Source organism: Entelurus aequoreus, linkage group LG02 (genome assembly GCF_033978785.1).
Source record: "Entelurus aequoreus isolate RoL-2023_Sb linkage group LG02, RoL_Eaeq_v1.1, whole genome shotgun sequence".
NCBI lineage: Eukaryota > Metazoa > Chordata > Actinopteri > Syngnathiformes > Syngnathidae > Entelurus > Entelurus aequoreus.
In genome coordinates, this window is record NC_084732.1 from 45,981,077 (window position 1) to 45,998,633 (window position 17,557).

The window sequence follows — 17,557 nt, forward strand, 5'->3', positions numbered from 1 at the left end:
ATGTTAGGTTCAAACCCTGATGACATCTGTTAAACAAGACAAAAGGCAAGGAATCAAACAGAGACAGAATTAAATTTGGACTCAATATTGAGGAGAGACATGGCCACTGTACTTTCTGTACAATCCTGCACCACGCTCTGACGAAGAAGCTTTTCGTCCTCTCTTTTATTTAGATGTTCAATGTTTACGCAACAACACATTTCTCAACAGGATTGGGTAGTATGTAAACAGTCCTTGTTTTCGGTCACAATAGAAGACAAAAGAAGAAGATCCCTCGGGCCTGGGCTTGTCGTAGATTCAGCTTTGGCAGGTTTTTGAGGACAATGGATGACCCCTCCCGTCTGTTACTATCGTACACAGCGGAATCTTCCAAGCGTTTGGCTTGGTACAGCTGAGTCAGCTTCTTGTCTGTTCATTGGGAACTCAGAATGGAAAGTTTTTTGATAATTTAAATACAATTTTTCTGACAGAGGTGGTCCATAATACTGGGCTGGGACAGGTGCTGCGTTTCCGCCGCTTTGTGCTTCGCTGACCGTTCATGACTGAGTATATCCGTTCGGCCACCGTGTTCAATGGAGAAGTCTGATCTACAAAATTTACAGGCAGCATACCCCTTCCCCTTTGAACTGTCCTGGATAAACTGAAATTCTTGTTTCCATTCGTTTTGGAATTTACAAGTGTATTTCTTCTTCTTACTCGTCGTCGGCGTCGCCATGGCTGTATCTTCCTCGTTCTTCTGCTTCGTCTCCTTGTTGTGTGCGCAGTTGTGCACTCTCTAAAAGCCGTAGATGTTATAACGTGATTGGGCAGGCGCGCTGTTTATATCGTGGGAAAGCGGACGTGAAAACAGGCTGTCGACACGTCACTCAGGTCGCATGGAGCTGGAGGGGGCGTGGCCTCCAGCTGCGGCTGTAAATCGGGAGATTTTCGGGAGAATTGTTGTCCGGGGAGGTTTTCGGGAGAGGCGCTGAATTTCGGGAGTCTCCCGGAAAATTCGGGAGGGTTGGCAAGTATGGGCAAATCATTTTGAAAAAAAATTCCTGAAAACACGAGTGCTCCTGTTGTATAGAGATACTTGGAACACCGATCCTTGCGTTTACATTTTAACCTTGCCAGCAAACACAGAACACCGGGGTCTAAACGTGTGCTTTACATAACTGAGGCGTTCCTCAAGGCACCCCTTTAAATCCTCTCCTTTTTGTTATTTATATTTACTAATGTGATTTAGCTTGTTTATTTCAGATGCAGTCAGAAGTAATTTGTTTAACTTCTTAAGTTACACTAGTAGTGTTCCTCAAGGTTCTGTTTTAGGTCTTCTCTTTTTCATCACTTGTGTTATTCAACTGGTGGCCTACGAGTACAGTTCAAAACATTTGTTAGAGACTCACATTTTTGTAGAAGGTCCTTAGAAACAGCAGCACGTTCCTGTAACTCTGACAAAATAAATATACCAAAATAAAATGTGTACTGTAGAGGACACTCTCCAGTGTATACAAAATAAGACTAATAGTGAAAGGAGAAGTCCGGCCCCTCGGTCCTAAGCTTTCTGGAAAAGAGTCCCCCTAATATTGTTGTTGTTGTTCAAGAATAATGACACATACAAACATTTAACAAGAAAAAGCTCTTTTTTTTCTTTACAGAAAAAGAAAAAAAAACTATGGTGGTTTTGTAAATTTTTAGCATATGGCTGTATAAACATAACATAGATGGACATCAATACAATCAGATACATAACATTTCAAATACATCTAAGCCCTCTTTTAGTAAAGTTGTGACGAGGTTCAAATCGTCTCGTATACATCAGTCAAAGGTTGACATACAGTGTTAAGTCAAGTTAAAATAAAGACAATTAGAAATCAACTGAAATTGGGAATTTAACATCTCATCCATTCATAACTGAGGCTAATTGCATAAATTTTAGTGGCTGGACCAAAAGCGATGACACAATGTGAGGTGTGGTGACAGCCTCCGACATGGGCGGCGAATAAATGATGCATTGCAAGTGCGGCGACGGACTCTGGCAGCAGCATTTTCACGCTAAGTTTGGTGTTGTTGACCCGGGTGTAGCCTTGTTGGTCATTTGGGTTGTCTTGTGAGTGCTTTAGTGGCGTTAGTGGAGGAGGTACAGTGGGATGGTTCAGTGGATGTCACTCAGGGCATGTGTGGCCAAAGGGTTACAGCCTGTCACCACCACCGAGAGTTGCTTGGTTTCGCCACCGATCAGTACTGAGGAAGAGGCTGCCTCCCAAAATGAAAGGATGCCTTAAGAGTTCTTGGTGACCATTTTCATGGTGATGGTCTTCACCTCCGAGTACTCCTTCAGTCCACTCTCGCCCCTGCACACATTAATTAGATTGTTGCAATATGGGTCTTGTGCTTTAAAGTGTGAGAGATTCTTGGCATAGGAATATTGTAATATGCTCTAAAAAAGTCAGTATTAGTGATGTCGTGCTTCATTGTGTACACTCAGCGGACAGTTCATCGCGAGTCATACTCACAATTCACGTCCGTTGCCAGACATTTTATATCCTCCAAATGGACACTGTGTGCTGAGAGCGTTGAAGCAGTTTATCCTAAAAAGTACACAAAACATATATTACCCTCAAGGCGTGGAATTTTGGCCCAAGTGGAACATCATAGCAACAAAGATGGATGTAAGAAAAATATCATCACCATCGCTATTGCTATTTTAGCCACCCTCTGGATTTGATAACATAATCCCATTAGTATTTAGCAAACACAGCTGAAAGTAGTCAGTTGCAGATTGGGAGTTGCTTAACATCAGCCATCTGGGAAAAGACAACGTGGAAATATTCACAAATTAAAAAGGCTTTGGAATGAGACTTGATTTCAGGGGATGGTTAAGACTGTTTTGTACCAAAAACTTCTTTACATGTATTTGACTTCTCCCTTGCTATTATAAAGCAGAATTGTATTATCTATACAAGATTTGTAAAAAAAAAAAATTAACACCTATTATTCAAAGTTGACTTTTAAATGATTTTCTTACACTATTTGTGCCCATAGAGTCCGTTTATAAACACCTAAAACATATTTTGCAAAAAATTAGCCCTTGACCTATTTTACTATAAACAGGCTAACCTAAAATGATGTTAAAATGTGAGTGTTGTGATAGCACTGTAGCTCACATAGCTAAGGTCCACAATATTTTCTTTCGTTTAGTGCTTTAAACCGGAAGTACAAGTGCCGTTCCGTGTTCTATCCTCCGTTATGGGTGCCGAATGTTAAAGTTCAATCACACTTTTCTAGCAGATATATTTCTCACATTTGGCTCATTTTTGTCACATTTAACAAACATTTCTCACATTTGGCTTATTTTCGTCATATTTAGGTCAAGATTAAATGTTGTTGAAAGGGACACGCGGTAGAAAATGGATGGATGAATGGCATCAAAATATTATATCTAAATGTTAAATCTAAATAATGAATATGAATCCAAATGTCACATCTAAATCTATATCTACAAAACCCAAAACCAGTGAAGTTGTCACGTTATGTAAATGATAAATAAAAACAGAATACAATGATTTGCAAATCCTTTTCAACTTATATTCAATTGAATAGACTGCAAAGACAAGATACTTAACGTTCAAACTGGAAACTTTGTTATTTTTTGCAAACATTAGCTCATTTGGAATTTGATGCCTGCAACATGTTTCGAAAAAGCTGGCACAAGTGGAAAAAAAGACTGAGAAAGTTGAGGAATGCTCATCAAACACTTATTTTGAACATCCCACAGGTGAACAGGCTAATTGGGAACAGGTGGGTGCCATGATTGGGTATAAAAGCAGCTTCCATGAAATGATCAGTCATTCACAAACAAGGATGGGGAGAGGGTCACCACTGTGTGAACAAATGTGTGAGCAAATTGTCGAACAGTTTAAGAACAAAATTTCTCAACAAACTATTGCAAGGAATCTAGGGATTTGACCATCTACGGTTCGTAATATCATCAAAAGGTTCAGTGAATCTGGAGAAATCACTGCACGTAAGCGGCTAAGCCTGTGACTTTCTATCCCTCAGGCAGTACTGCATCAAAAAACAATATCCGTGTGTAAAGGATATCACCACATGGGCTCAGGAACACTTCAGAAAACCACTGTCAGTAACTACAGTTTGTCGCTACATGAATAAGTGCAAGTAAAAACTCTACTATGCAAAGTGAAAGCCATTTATCAACAACACCCAGAAATGCCGCCAGCTTTGTTGGGCCCACGCTCATCTAAGATGGACTGATGCAAAGTGGAAAAGTGTTCTGTGGTCTGACGAGTCCACATTTCAAATTGTTTTTGGAAACTGTGGACGTTGTGTCCTCTGGAACAGAGAGGAAAAGAACCATCCAGATTGTTTTAGACACAAAGTTCAAAAGCCAGCATCTGTGATGGTATGGGGGTGTATTAGTGCCCAATGCATGGGTAACTTACACATCTGTATAAGCACCATTAATGCTGAAAGGTACATACAGGTTTTGGAGCAACATATGTTGCCATCCAAGCAACGTTATCATGGACGCCCCTGCTTATTTCAGCAAGACAATGCCAAGCCACGTGTTACAACAGTGTGGCTTCATTGTAAAAGTGTGCGGGTACTAGACTGGCCTGCCTGTAGTCCAGACCTGTCTCCCATTGAAAATGTGTGGCGCATTATGAAGCCTAAAATACCACAACGGAGACCCCTGGACTGTTGAACAACTTAAGCTGTACATCAAGCAAGAATGGGAAATAATTCCACCTGAAAAGCTCCTCAGTTCCCAAACGTTTACTGAGTGTTGTTAAAAGGAAAGGCCATGTAACACAGTGGTAAAATGCCCCTTTGCCAACTTTTTTGCAATGTGTTGCTGCCATTAAATTTTAAGTTAATGATTATTTGCAAAAAAAAAAAATTGTTTCTCAGTATGAACATTAAATATCTTGTATCAATGGACTGAATATAATATAAAACAGATGTTATATTATATTCAATTGAATATAAGATGAAATGGATTTTCAAATCATTCTATTCTATTTTTATTTACGATTTACACAATGTGCCAAGTTCACTGGTTTTGGGTTTTGTAAATCTTAAATATAAATGTGATATGTGAACCTACAGTAAATCTTAAATATGAATTTAAATGTCAAATCCAAACATAAATGTTGGATCTAAACCTAAATGTTAAATCTAAATCTAAATGTTAAATCTAAACCCAAATGTTAAATCTACATATAAATGTTAAATCTAAATCTAAATGTTAAATCTTTAAATTATAAATCTTAATTATAAATCTAAAACTAAATGTTAAATATAAGTCTTAAATTTAAGTCTTAATGGGAGCTCTAAATGGTCAATCTAAACCTAAATGTTAAATCTTAATATAAAGGTTAAATCTTAAATCTAAACCTATATGTTAAATCTAAATAATACATGTAAATCTTAAAACTAAATGTGAGCGCTATATGTTAAATCTGAGGATAATGCAACAACTGTTGCTCTGCTCTGTTGCTGTTTAGCGGCCATTGTCAGGCACACATGCAAGAGGGAAGATGGATGGATGCATGAATTGATAGTGTTGTGTTGATACCAAGGGTTGTATAGTATCAATATATGATCACAGTCCGGGTCGCCCCAACCTATGTACAGAACAGTGTGTTTTGCGTAAAAAAATGCATATAAAATGTTAATTAATGAATGACAGGGTACATAGTATGAAATTCTACCGCAAACTCCTTCCTAGCCGCTTCCCGCTCTGTCATTGAAAGTAATATAATGGCAAAGTTTCCCGTTCAGGCACACTGGCTACTGTGGTGCACAACATAGGTCCTTGTCTATGGATGTTCTCATTCATCCAGGTGAATGTGTTGTCAGGGCATTCAATCGATCGCAATGGACTGTTCGGTTTGTCTTTGAAGATGTTTTGCCTGTCATCCAAGTAGGCTTCATCAGTTCATGCTCATACACTTAGACCAGAGCTACTCTTAGATTTAATTTGAATAACCCTCCTCTCCCCCTAGTTTTTGCCCTCACTCCTTGGTTTTGCGCGTTCTCGTCAATCAAGAGGCGTTCGAATTATCCATCAGATAGGTGGAAGTGCTAAGTACCTCCCTCGAAGGGAAGTGAGCTCGCAGACCTCTCTACACTATCGAGTACAAGGAAAAAGATAGCAGACCAGAAACGCAGAGAAGCGAACAAATGTAGTTAATAAGAATAATTAATGATTTTCATTTAGTCAGCCTTCAAACCTTTGCTACTGCACGTAAATATTGGCTTCAAACACAAATACAGAATAAAACACATTTTACGTACCGCAACTGATGCGCCAGTACTTGCAAAAAAGCCAAACATCGCGTGTGACGGCATCTTCAAAGTAAACAAACATTTGTTGCATCTGCCTTACATCACTGCTGGCAAATGGCGAGGGTTGATGACACAGCGACGTCCGTATGCATAGGGGCGTATTTGCAGTACTTTGCCATGGCACTAGATGCGAGAGCCAAGGGCGAGGGTCAAGTAGAATAGGGGAGGGGAGGAGGGAGAATTCGAATTGAGCCTTAGACTCCGATGGGTCAGATCTAGACTTAGACGCAATCCGAATACTCCCCCTTCTCCTTGTTTAAGCACTTCACCCTTGGTTTTGCGCGTTCACGTCAATCAAGTGGTGTCCTATTTCTCCCTCAGCAAAGCCGAACATCCTGTTCGACGGCATCTTAAAAGTAAATAAATATTTGTTGCATCTGTTTTACATCACTGTCGGAAAACGCAGATGGTTGCTGACGTAGCAAAACTCGAGCAACGTCCGAATTCCTAGGAGCGTAGTTTCATCACTTTGCCATGGCACTAGATGCTAAAGCCAAGGGGGAGGATTAAGAAGAAGGGGAAACAGGGAGAATTTGGATTGAGCCTTAAACTCAGATTGGTCAGATCTAGTCTTGGACTCAATTTGATCGGATCTAGTTTTAGATCTAAATTGGACGGCTCTAGTTGTAGACTCAGATTGGTCAGATCTAGTCTTAGACTCTTAAGACTCAGATTATTCAGATCTAGTCTTGGACTCAGATTGGTCAGATCTAATTATAAACTCTTAAGACTCAGATTAGTTAAGACTTAGTCTTGGACTCAGATTGGTCAGATCTAGTCATAGACTCTTGAGACTCAGATTAGTCAGATCTAGTCTTGGACTCAGATTGGTCAGATCTACACTAGACTAGACATTAGTATTGCAGTATTAGCATTAGTCCTTGTTTTGTAAGGCAGAGGTACTGGGTTCAAATCCTAGTTGTAGTTGAATTTGGAAGGTTTATAAAGATTATGTTACTAAAAAAAATGCATTATTGAATAATTTATTTCCAATTAATTTGTTTTAATACAAAACATTCATCAAATTAAATTTCAGTTTGATCAAAAAAGTACAAAGATGGTTTCACATCAATAAAAGTGTGACATTTTGAAATGGAGAATTAAATTCTGCTTGGGGCCCCAGTTTAGCCTGGGGCAGCCCTGGTTACACAATACTGCGAATAGCATTCACCATAAATACATTTTAAAAATGACTGTTAATACATGTGATTCCCTCAAGAATAATCAGAATCAACAGCAGAAAAAACCTGACCGGAACGTCCTTGTTTCTAACACATAAAGAGTAGGGTATGCGTAAATGTTTTATTATGAGGTTTAATAATGTAAAACATTTGTGAAAGTATACTCATGTGGAAAGCAACTTTTCAACTTTTGTATTCAAATTAAAACAATTGATAGGTGAGAAATCGGAAATCTATAATCGTTGTGCACTATAATTAAAACGAGGAATCAGAATCGTACAAATTGAAACAATGCCCAAACAACACTCAACAACATCAAAGTTGCAGATGTAATAATAAACATTTCCTGTAGGGCTTTGCTAAAAACATTTTTAAACGGGCTAATATCCATTTTGAAGGACACACATTCAAGACATTATTGTGGAACTGCTAAGACTAGAATGGTTGAAAAATAGGACAATATGGAACCTTTTTACTAACTGAATGAACTGAAGCCTGATCGATATACGGTATCAGAAAGTATGTTGGAATATCAGGAATGATGGAAAAGTTAAAAAGTCCACTATACTAAGTAATGAAAAATATTTGGCTCATAATGTAGGCTAGCCAGAAATCTAAGCTGAGCCAGAGGCATCTGCAAATAATTATGTAAGAACAACTAAACAATTAGAGGTGAATGCAAGAAGTAACAATTTATAGCCATTTCATTACACATAATTTAATTAGGGTGTCGATTTACATGTGGAGTTGTGTTGTTGTTACATCTAGAATGTATGCGCTCGGGGGCAGAAAAATGGAAAACCAAACATTTCCTTTGTAATGATAGTGAAATGGCACCACGCCAGTTTACAGTTAGTGTGTGCCAAGTGGGCAAAGGGCAGATACTTCGAAAAGTTGAAAACTTACCAGACAGTGCCAGCCTGCATGGCTGTGGATATGGTCATGGCTTTGTTGATGTCATTGGTGAACACCGCAGCAACCAAACCGTAGTCTGTGTTGTTGGCCCTTTCGATCACTTCCTCCATTGTTTTGAACTTCATTATCTGCTGTACTGGTCCAAAAATCTGCAAAGCATTTTCAGAACATACACATGGCTCATTCAGAAGGTTTTATGTTGATGGACGGAATTCAACACTTAGCCAAGGAAGTGATGTTTTTGTCGTTGTTTGGTTGTCTGGTAGCAGGATTACGCAAAAACGACTTAAACGTTTTCCACGAAACTTTGTGGAAGGGTGGGCCAAAGAAGAACTCATTCACCCTTAATGGTAACTCACTTAGAACATTTGAACTTAGCTGCTACTAATACGTTTGGATTATTACATCTGAATATTTCATTGTATTATTCACAATAAATACATTGTCAACCACAATGTTTTGTTTGATTATAATTGTGATCAAAAATAGAATCATTCAATAATCTTGAAAATTTGAAGTACAAATATTGGTATGACCAATACAGCCCCTGTAACTACTTGGTATTCGATCGATACTGACATTTATCGTATTGTAGACAGAACCATGAAACCACAGAAAGTAACCAGATGTTAACAATAAATAAAAATTAGATTGATAATAGTTTTGAGAAAATAATACAATTGGAAATGATGCTAGGGTAAAATTGGGAGCCTTTTAAACTTGTTTTGAAATGATCTTTCAGTAGGTGTCCATGCACTAAGTTAGTCCGATTTCTCAAATAGTTTGGCTCTAAATATGCCTCCTACATGGAAACACCTTAATCCGATCGTGTTTGGTTTTTGAAAAATCGGATTAACACATCTGGATAACGCGATTGGAAACCAGAGCTCTCTAAGGGGGAATGTGCGGCCAGAAAGAACAATTCGTATAGTGCATGCACCCGTCTCAATGTGCGGCACATAGCCTGGAAGCAGATACCATTCAATAAAAACGTAGCAGCATTTGTCATGAAGGAATATTTTTTATTTGCTTCACATATTAAAATAACAGAACACGAATGCAGCTGAGATAGGCTCCAGCGCCCCTCACAACCCCGAAAGGGACAAGCGGTAGAAAATGGATGGATGGATGGATGTTTAAGTGCATCAATGGTAGATAAAAGCAACATAGATTTATTTAAGAAGGTAGCTAAGGAAATGTAAAATTCTGGCTTAATTCAGCACAATCCAAGCTCCTTTGTTGATGCTGTCTGCTATTTAACATCAGCATAGCTATTTGAAACATACTATTTATAATCTGCCAATATTACCGCGGACATCACTTAAATCAAGGTGGCTAGTGTGACGTCATAGGTCAACCGGAAAAGGAATTAATTTAACCGCGCTAAAATGAAATAAGTGCCCCCCCAGTGTACGAGAGGCACACAGCGTATGACCAATAGTCACATTAGAGAAAGTGCATGGACACTTGGTCTTCACACGTAAGTGTGAAAATACAAAAAAACTAACTACTTGAGAAATCAGACTAATTTAGTGCATGGAAACGTAGTTATTTATTTGCCCAAAAATATATATTGTGATATATATTGTTATTGCAAAAAGCTGCCATATATATTGTGATATAGATTTAAAAGCCATATCGCCTATCCCTAATTATTACAGGATATGCCTACACAGTATTTTTACCTCTTCTTTGGCAATGCACATGTTGTCCCGAACGTTGGAGAACACGGTGGGCTCAATGTAGAAACCCTTCAAGCCCAGAGCTTTGCCACCACACTCCAGCTTGGCACCTTCACTGATGCCACTCTGGATGAACTCCAGCACACGGTTCTGCTGCTCGCGACTGATCTGTAGCAGGGAGGAATACAACGGGGGATGAGGAAGATTGTTTTCAAAAGAAGCAGGAGAAGTAGTTGATTTACCCTCTCACCTGTGGACCCTGCTCAGCAGTAGGATCAAACGGGCTGCCCACGGTCCTCCTCTTGGCTCGCTCCACGCTCCTCCTGACAAACTCCTCATAGATGGGTTCCTCCACAAAGATGCGCGAGCCTGCGGTGCAACACTGGCCCGCATTGAAGAACACGCCCTGGTGGGCTTGTTCTACAGCTAGGTCCACTGAGGAAATGTAAATAGGAGTTGATTCAAAGGTATGATCGTGTCCAATTCTTTATGCTGTGTTTTGTTACATGTTTTGCCCAAATATTTATTGGAGTTATCCTGTGCCAAAGAGACAAAGACCCTGCTGTTGCACACAAAGAGTTAATAGACCCTTGTGATTTATGGGTCTGTAGCCAAAGCACCCAAGTGAGTCAGAGTCCACTTTCCTGATTTACGGACCTCAGGGAGATCTTCCAAGGATGTTGAAAGCATTTTAACGCTTCAGCTCGCCTAGTTTGGTGAGCTACTTTAAATCTATATGAAAGCCATCCATCCACAGGTTGTCGACAACTATGTTGTTATTATGTTGTTAGGATTTTTTTTCTGTATATTCATATGATAGAGCATAGACATGATAATGTTTTAACACAACTTCCTGTTTATAGAAAATGATCATACCATTTTTGGGGTGAAGAAATCAATTTCCATGACTCATAAACAGCAAAAAAGAGAACATTCTTGAACAAAAGTGAAATAGACATGCTTCCGCCTGCTTGTTAGTTTGCAAACTACTTTCTAAAGCTAGCTAGAATTAATAGACTGAACCCTTACATTCTTGGACAATGGTTCCAAAATATTCCTCTATCTGCATTTTAAGCCATCCATCCATCCATTTGGTACCACTTTTAAAGGCCTACTGAAATCTTTTTTTTTTATTTAAACGGGGATATCAGATCTATTCTATGTGTCATACTTGATCATTTCGCGATATTGCCATATTTTTGCTGAAAGGATTTAGTATAGAACAACGACGATAAAGATCGCAACTTTTGGTATCTGATAAAAAAAAGGCTTGCCCCTACCGGAAGTAGCGTGACGTAGTCAATTGAACATATACGCAAAGTTCCCTATTGTTTACAATGATGGCCGCATGAAGTGAGAGAGATTCGGACCGAGAAAGCGACAATTTCCCCATTAATTTGAGCGAGGATGAAAGATTTGTGGATGAGTAAAGTGCAAGTGAAGGACTAGTGGGGAGTGGAAGCGATTCAGATAGGGAAGATGCTGTGAGAGCCGGGGGTGACCTGATATTCAGCTGCGAATGACTACAACAGTAAATAAACACAAGACATGTGTATACTCTATTAGTCACAACACAACCAGGCTTATATTTAATATGCCACAAATTAATCCTGCATAAAAACACCTCAGTGTTTGTTATGCTAGCTCCTAGCTCCTATGCTAGCTCCTAGCTCCTAGCTCCATACAAGCCGCCAATCCAATTCAAACACCTGCACAACACACACAACCACTCAGCTCAAAAGACCGTTCACCTAACCCAAGGTTCATAAAGCTTATATATTTAAACAAAGTAACGTATGTGACGCGCACGTACTGGCAAGCGATCAAATGTTTGGAAGCGCAGCTGCTACTCACGGTACCTGATATTCAGCTGGGAATGACTAAAACAGTAAATAAACACAAGACATATATATACTCTATTAGCCACAACACAACCAGGCTTATATTTAATATGCCACAAATTAATCCTGCATAAAAACACCTACGTGTTTGTTATGCTGGCTCCTAGCTCCTCTGCTAGCTCCTAGCTCCATAGAACACGCCAATACAATTCAAACACCTGATCAACACACACAATCACTCAGCCCAAAAGACCGTTCACCTAACCCAAGGTTCATAAAGCTTATATATTTAAACAAAGTTATGTACGTGACGCGCACGTACGGTCAAGCGATCAAATGTTTGGAAGCCAAAGCTGCATACTCACGGTAGCACGTCTGCGTCTTTGTCATCCAAATCAAAGTAATCCTGGTAAGAGTCTGTGTCCCAGTTCTCTACAGGCGTCTGTGTATCGAAGTCAAAAGTCCTCCTGGTTAGAGTCTCTGTCATCCGAGTTCTTCGATCTTGACTGCATCTTTCGGGAATGTAAACAATGAAACACCGGCTGTGTTGTGTTGCTGCTGACTTCCTTCGCAAAATACGTCCGCTTTGCACCGAGAACTTTCTTCTTTGCTTGCTCAGCTTCTTTCTCCATAATGCAATGAACATAATTGCAACAGATTCACCAACACAGATGTCCAGAATACATCCAGAATGAGATGAAAACAGCTATTTCGTATTGGCTTCAATGTGGAAGCCATACCCGTGTTCTACTGGCTACGTCACGCGCATACGTCATCCTCAGAGGCGTTTCCAACCGGAAGTTTAGCGGCAAATTTAAAATTGCACTTTATAAGTTAACCCGGCCGTATTGGCATGTGTTGCAATGTTAAGATTTCATCATTGATATATAAACTATCAGACTGCGTGGTCGGTAGTAGTGGGTTTCAGTAGGCCTTTAACCTGTTTTGCAAAATGTAATTCCTTGGCATTCATTCATTTTGCACCACTTATCATTTTCATGGTCATAGGTGAGCACCCTAGACTGGTGGCTGTCAATGTCATACATACAACCAATTCAAAGCTTCTGATGATGTAATACTTGTGAACTTACAATCCGCATCTGCGAATATGATATTCGGATTCTTGCCTCCCAGCTCCAGCGTCACTCTCTTTAGGTTACTCTTTCCAGCTGCTTCTTGGATCAGCTTTCCAACCTAGCCAGAAAAAAAAAAAATAAAGTTTAATTTAATTCATAAAGGCCCTGCATTTCAAGATCAGGAGTCACTAAATAGCTCCATGGGATGGATAACAAACTTGCACCACCTTTGTGATGTGTGACACAGGAGGAGGAAGTGAGCACATGTGTGGGTAGCAGCTTGTGAAAAAAGAGAAGTGGAGTTCTCATGTATCGGTAGGGAGGTTTTCTTTGTCATCATTCTAGTTAGTACTTTACTCCTTACTATAAAGGTATCATATGTTCCTTTTTTTCATCCAATATTGGCACACAACTTGAAAGCGGTTTATGATAAAGCAGACGAACATGAAACTGATGTTGGGGGTTGGTCGTTGAAATGTATTAATTTACTCTAGAACAGAGCTTTTCATAGTGTGGCCCAGTGAACCTTCCCTCAGAGAATATAATACGCCTGGAGCCGCCCCACTCCCTGAAAAACAGATTTTTTTGGAGAGTACTTTGTGGTAACACTACATTCTGTTAACTCCCTTACCATAGGAACTAAAAGTTAGTGTTGTCAAATGATTATTTTTTTTAAATCCGGTTAATCAATTTTTAAAATTAGGATTAATCATGAATAATCACAGGTTATTAAACGCTTGCATAATTCAAATTAACTTAAAAAAAGGGCCCAAGCGGTAGAAAATGGATTGAGGGATGAGAACGTCATACAAGAAGACTATACAAATGTTATCCTTGAATGCACGTTTGCCAGAGTCAGAGTCTCCTCACTCATCTTTGCAGTGACGTATACATTGACCTGATCACTGACTATAACAATTCATGCCGCTTTTCAGGTAACCATCTGCGGTTAAGGTAAAGGAGCATGTACAGTCAAAATAAACTGGATGATTAATCTGCGTATAGGAATGATTGTGGGGTTTTTATCTGATTAATCGCATGAGCTAACTACTTATTTTTGACAGCCCTACTAAAACATATTCATTTTGCACTGAAGTTAGCTCATTAGCGCCTTGCATGCACTAACACACGCATGCACAGGAAATCAGTAACAACATACTGTAATGTTATGCTACAAATTTAGTTTTTGGATTCAGCTGTCATGAGAACAGGAAAAGCTGTAAAAAAATGTGCTCACAACTTAAAGCATAACAGTTAGTCGAGAGACAACTTTTATGTCAAAACATTCTTAAATTGATGTACCACTGTAGGCGCCATGTAAAATGTGTCATGATCTCTCATAGCATTTATTCTTCGTTTTTGGAATTTTGTTTTATTTCCTCTTCAGTGCTCTTATTTTTGTTTCCACTACATTTTTGCCTCCATTTTCAATCACTTTGCTTGTCTGAGCACTGGTGTTTTCGCCTGTCCCTGATTAGCAATTAGGACACACCTGTCACTGGTTGCCAATGAAGCAACTTTTTCGTTTGAATGGCTGGATCACTGTGCTTTGTACCTCAATGCTACATGGCTTTCCCTATGCTGCCTGTGACTGTGTACTTCTCTGTTGCACTGTTTTTGTATTTTTTAATGAATACATTTTACCTGCACACCGCCTGCCGTCTCTGCATCCCGAGATCACGACCAACACTACAAACCATGTCATCCGTTTTTAAAACCTTTCGTTCTCACAGATCTATCCACATATGAATGTTGTGTATGTGCACACACATGTACAAGAGAGCCATGAGCGCTACTCAAGTTATTTGGGCCAAACAACCTTTTGTACCCAATTTCTATTGTAGTTGTGAAAAATGTTGATATTTTTTTTTTTTATTTAAACACACTAATGTTTGTTAGCCAGTGGTGGTCTTCTAATGTTGAGCGTTATTATTTCTTTTTTGAGTCAACATACATAGGTTTCAAAAATAAGTTAAGTATTTTTTTGTTTTTGAAGTCTTCTGGTGCCTCCCACTTTAAAATAAACTGAAGCTTTAACAGTCATAACAGTTTATTGCTGCTTCCATCCAAACTACCTTTCATTAGGTACACCTGCACAATTTAATGAGATCCAAGGCAACACTTATATGAAAAAAATATTTTCTTTGCATCTCTGCCAGCAAAAGACATTCTCACTATGGTTCCTCAACAGTCGAGTGGGCTGTGTTGGCCCGGCACCGCAGGAGTAATCAAACAGCACAACATTTGCCTTGGAATCACCTGTCTTTGATCAGCACAGCGTGCCTGACTAAGGGGAGGTTAGTTTGTCCTCAATGAGAGGTAAACAAAGCCTGTTGAACCGCCAGACTCGCCCATGAGGAGTCACAGCCTCACGTGAGTCACCGCAGGGAGGACTCCAAAGCTAAAATGCACCTGCAGCCACAGCACCGATTTCCACTCAGCAAGAAGATGCTGCTCTCCCTCTGATATCCATGCTACTACTTTGCGGTGACTCACTGTCTGGGCACGGGCAGCTTCTGACAGCATTGGCTCTTTTCCACTCTAATTGACTCCAGATCACAAGGAAACAACAGGAAAACCGGTAGGAAAAAAGCATGCGGACCACTCACCAGGTAAATTTTCAATCAAGGCGCGTTGATTAAAAAACCGAAAAAATGTTTTCTTACTAGAGGCAGTTATGCAAGATCGCGTGAGAGGGAAAACACACTATACCGCCCTTGCAAAACAACATATCTTATACAATAGGTAAACAAGGATTTGGCCATTGTTCGTGAATACTAGCTGAATTTAATGATTGGCACCTAAATTATTTAGATGAATGATTGTGCACTTGAATTATGCCATGACTTTACTGTAGAGGAGTCCCGTTTTTGGCCTCCGATCTCGAGCCGATTTCGAGTCCCCATTCGATGTTTTGACAATAGATTATAGAACTAAAAATGTTTTATAGCAAGTAACTAAAGTAAACACGATAACACATTTTTATGAAGTTTGTCTTATTAAATTTGGAATTTTTAGTATTGTTTTATATTCAAGTTTGAAGTTTATTATTCTTCGGTCAATCGTCAACAAAATAAAAAAACAGTTGTAAATTCATAATTGAAAATTGAAAATGTTGCAGACCGAAAGGGTTTAGGCTGAAGTTGAACACTTATTGCGCCTAACCCTATAAACAATGTCAAGTACAAAATAAACTTCCGAAAATTATTAAATGTCCTTTGTACAACATATTATAAATACACATTATACATAACATAAACACAGTTCAATTATATACACAGTAAAGGCATGTGAAATATCCTTGTACACATGTTAAACCTTTGTACCAATGTATATACTATATACAAACAATTATACTTCCATTATTATTTATATCCAGAGTTGGGACTAACGCGTTACTAAGTAACGCGTTACTGTAACGCCGTTAGTTTCGGCGGTAACTAGTAATCTAACGCGTTATTTTTTTATATACAGTAACTCAGTTACCGTTACTGCATGATGCGTTACTGCGTTATTTTTACGTTATTTGTATGTAGTATCGGCTAGAAACTGAAGATCTGAGTGTGTTTTATTGGAGCGCTCCGGTGGAAAAGAAGAGGCGTGCTTTCCCCCACCCACAGAAAGCACGCCTCCCCACAGGGGAGACGTTCCTCCAGAGCCGTACTTCGGGTCTAACAACCTTCACTTTACCCGGAAGAGGGTCTTTACAGCTGAGGGTGAATGACGAGCCCGGCGGTTTGTTGCAACTTTGTGACTTTATTGCACGCAGCCATCCACCAAGCTAGAGCACCTACACGCACTCACTGTCGCCGCTCCCTCACCTCTCTCGCCCACTCACTCACTGACGTCACTCACCTCTCATGCTGTCATATCTAAAAGGGCCACACACACACACACACACACATACGCTACTCTCATAACAACTAACAAGACATCATGGCGAAGCCAGAAGTCGAGTTTTTTAACATGGAGACATTCTCAATACTTTTCTTTTGTCGAGCACAAAGAAAATAACATTTTAGTTAAATGTAAGTTGTGTCTTGGATCAAAGATCCTATCTACTTAGAGTTAAAGTTAAAGTGCCATTATGTTGCAGCTATTTAAAATAGTTTTGTCAACTTTTTCTGGCCTGAAATAAATTGGCCCTTTGAAACATATCTTTGTGTTTGTGTGTTGTATGTAGACCACATTGCTTTCTGAGTTCAGTGATGCAAATGCATGTGTCACGGCCGGGGCGCATTGGAATGCGCCCTCAACCTTGCGCGCTGCAAGCACCGCAGGACACGCCCCCACATGCGCCGCGCAGACCGCGGCCACGCACCTCCACAGCTGGCGGCAATCCTCTATCAGCACACCTGCCGTTAATGAAGTAGCTGCCTTCATAAGCGTGGACAACCTGGCATGCCGCCGCCGGAATATAGTCTTCAATTGGCGTTTAGTAAGCGACCATCCTGCTTGATGCAATCCTGCTCTCTCTGTCTGTTTTCCCTTCCGTGTCTCATTGTCGT

The 17,557-nt window shown here is 39.7% G+C and overlaps 1 protein-coding gene across 1 annotated transcript in view; it reads right to left on the reverse strand.

Moving 5' to 3' along the window:
- Window positions 1–1,606: 1,606 nt before the first annotated feature.
- The window catches only part of aldh1a2 (aldehyde dehydrogenase 1 family, member A2), a 35,005-nt gene continuing 19,054 nt past the window's right edge, over window positions 1,607–17,557 (reverse strand). Inside the window, exons 7-12 of the mRNA XM_062027684.1 lie at window positions 13,065–13,167; window positions 10,383–10,567; window positions 10,136–10,300; window positions 8,442–8,599; window positions 2,499–2,573; window positions 1,607–2,336 (exon numbers count right to left, since the gene is read on the reverse strand). Coding sequence (XP_061883668.1) covers window positions 2,264–2,336; window positions 2,499–2,573; window positions 8,442–8,599; window positions 10,136–10,300; window positions 10,383–10,567; window positions 13,065–13,167 — 759 coding nt within the window. The 3' untranslated portion in view covers window positions 1,607–2,263. The remainder of the gene's footprint in view (window positions 2,337–2,498; window positions 2,574–8,441; window positions 8,600–10,135; window positions 10,301–10,382; window positions 10,568–13,064; window positions 13,168–17,557) is intronic.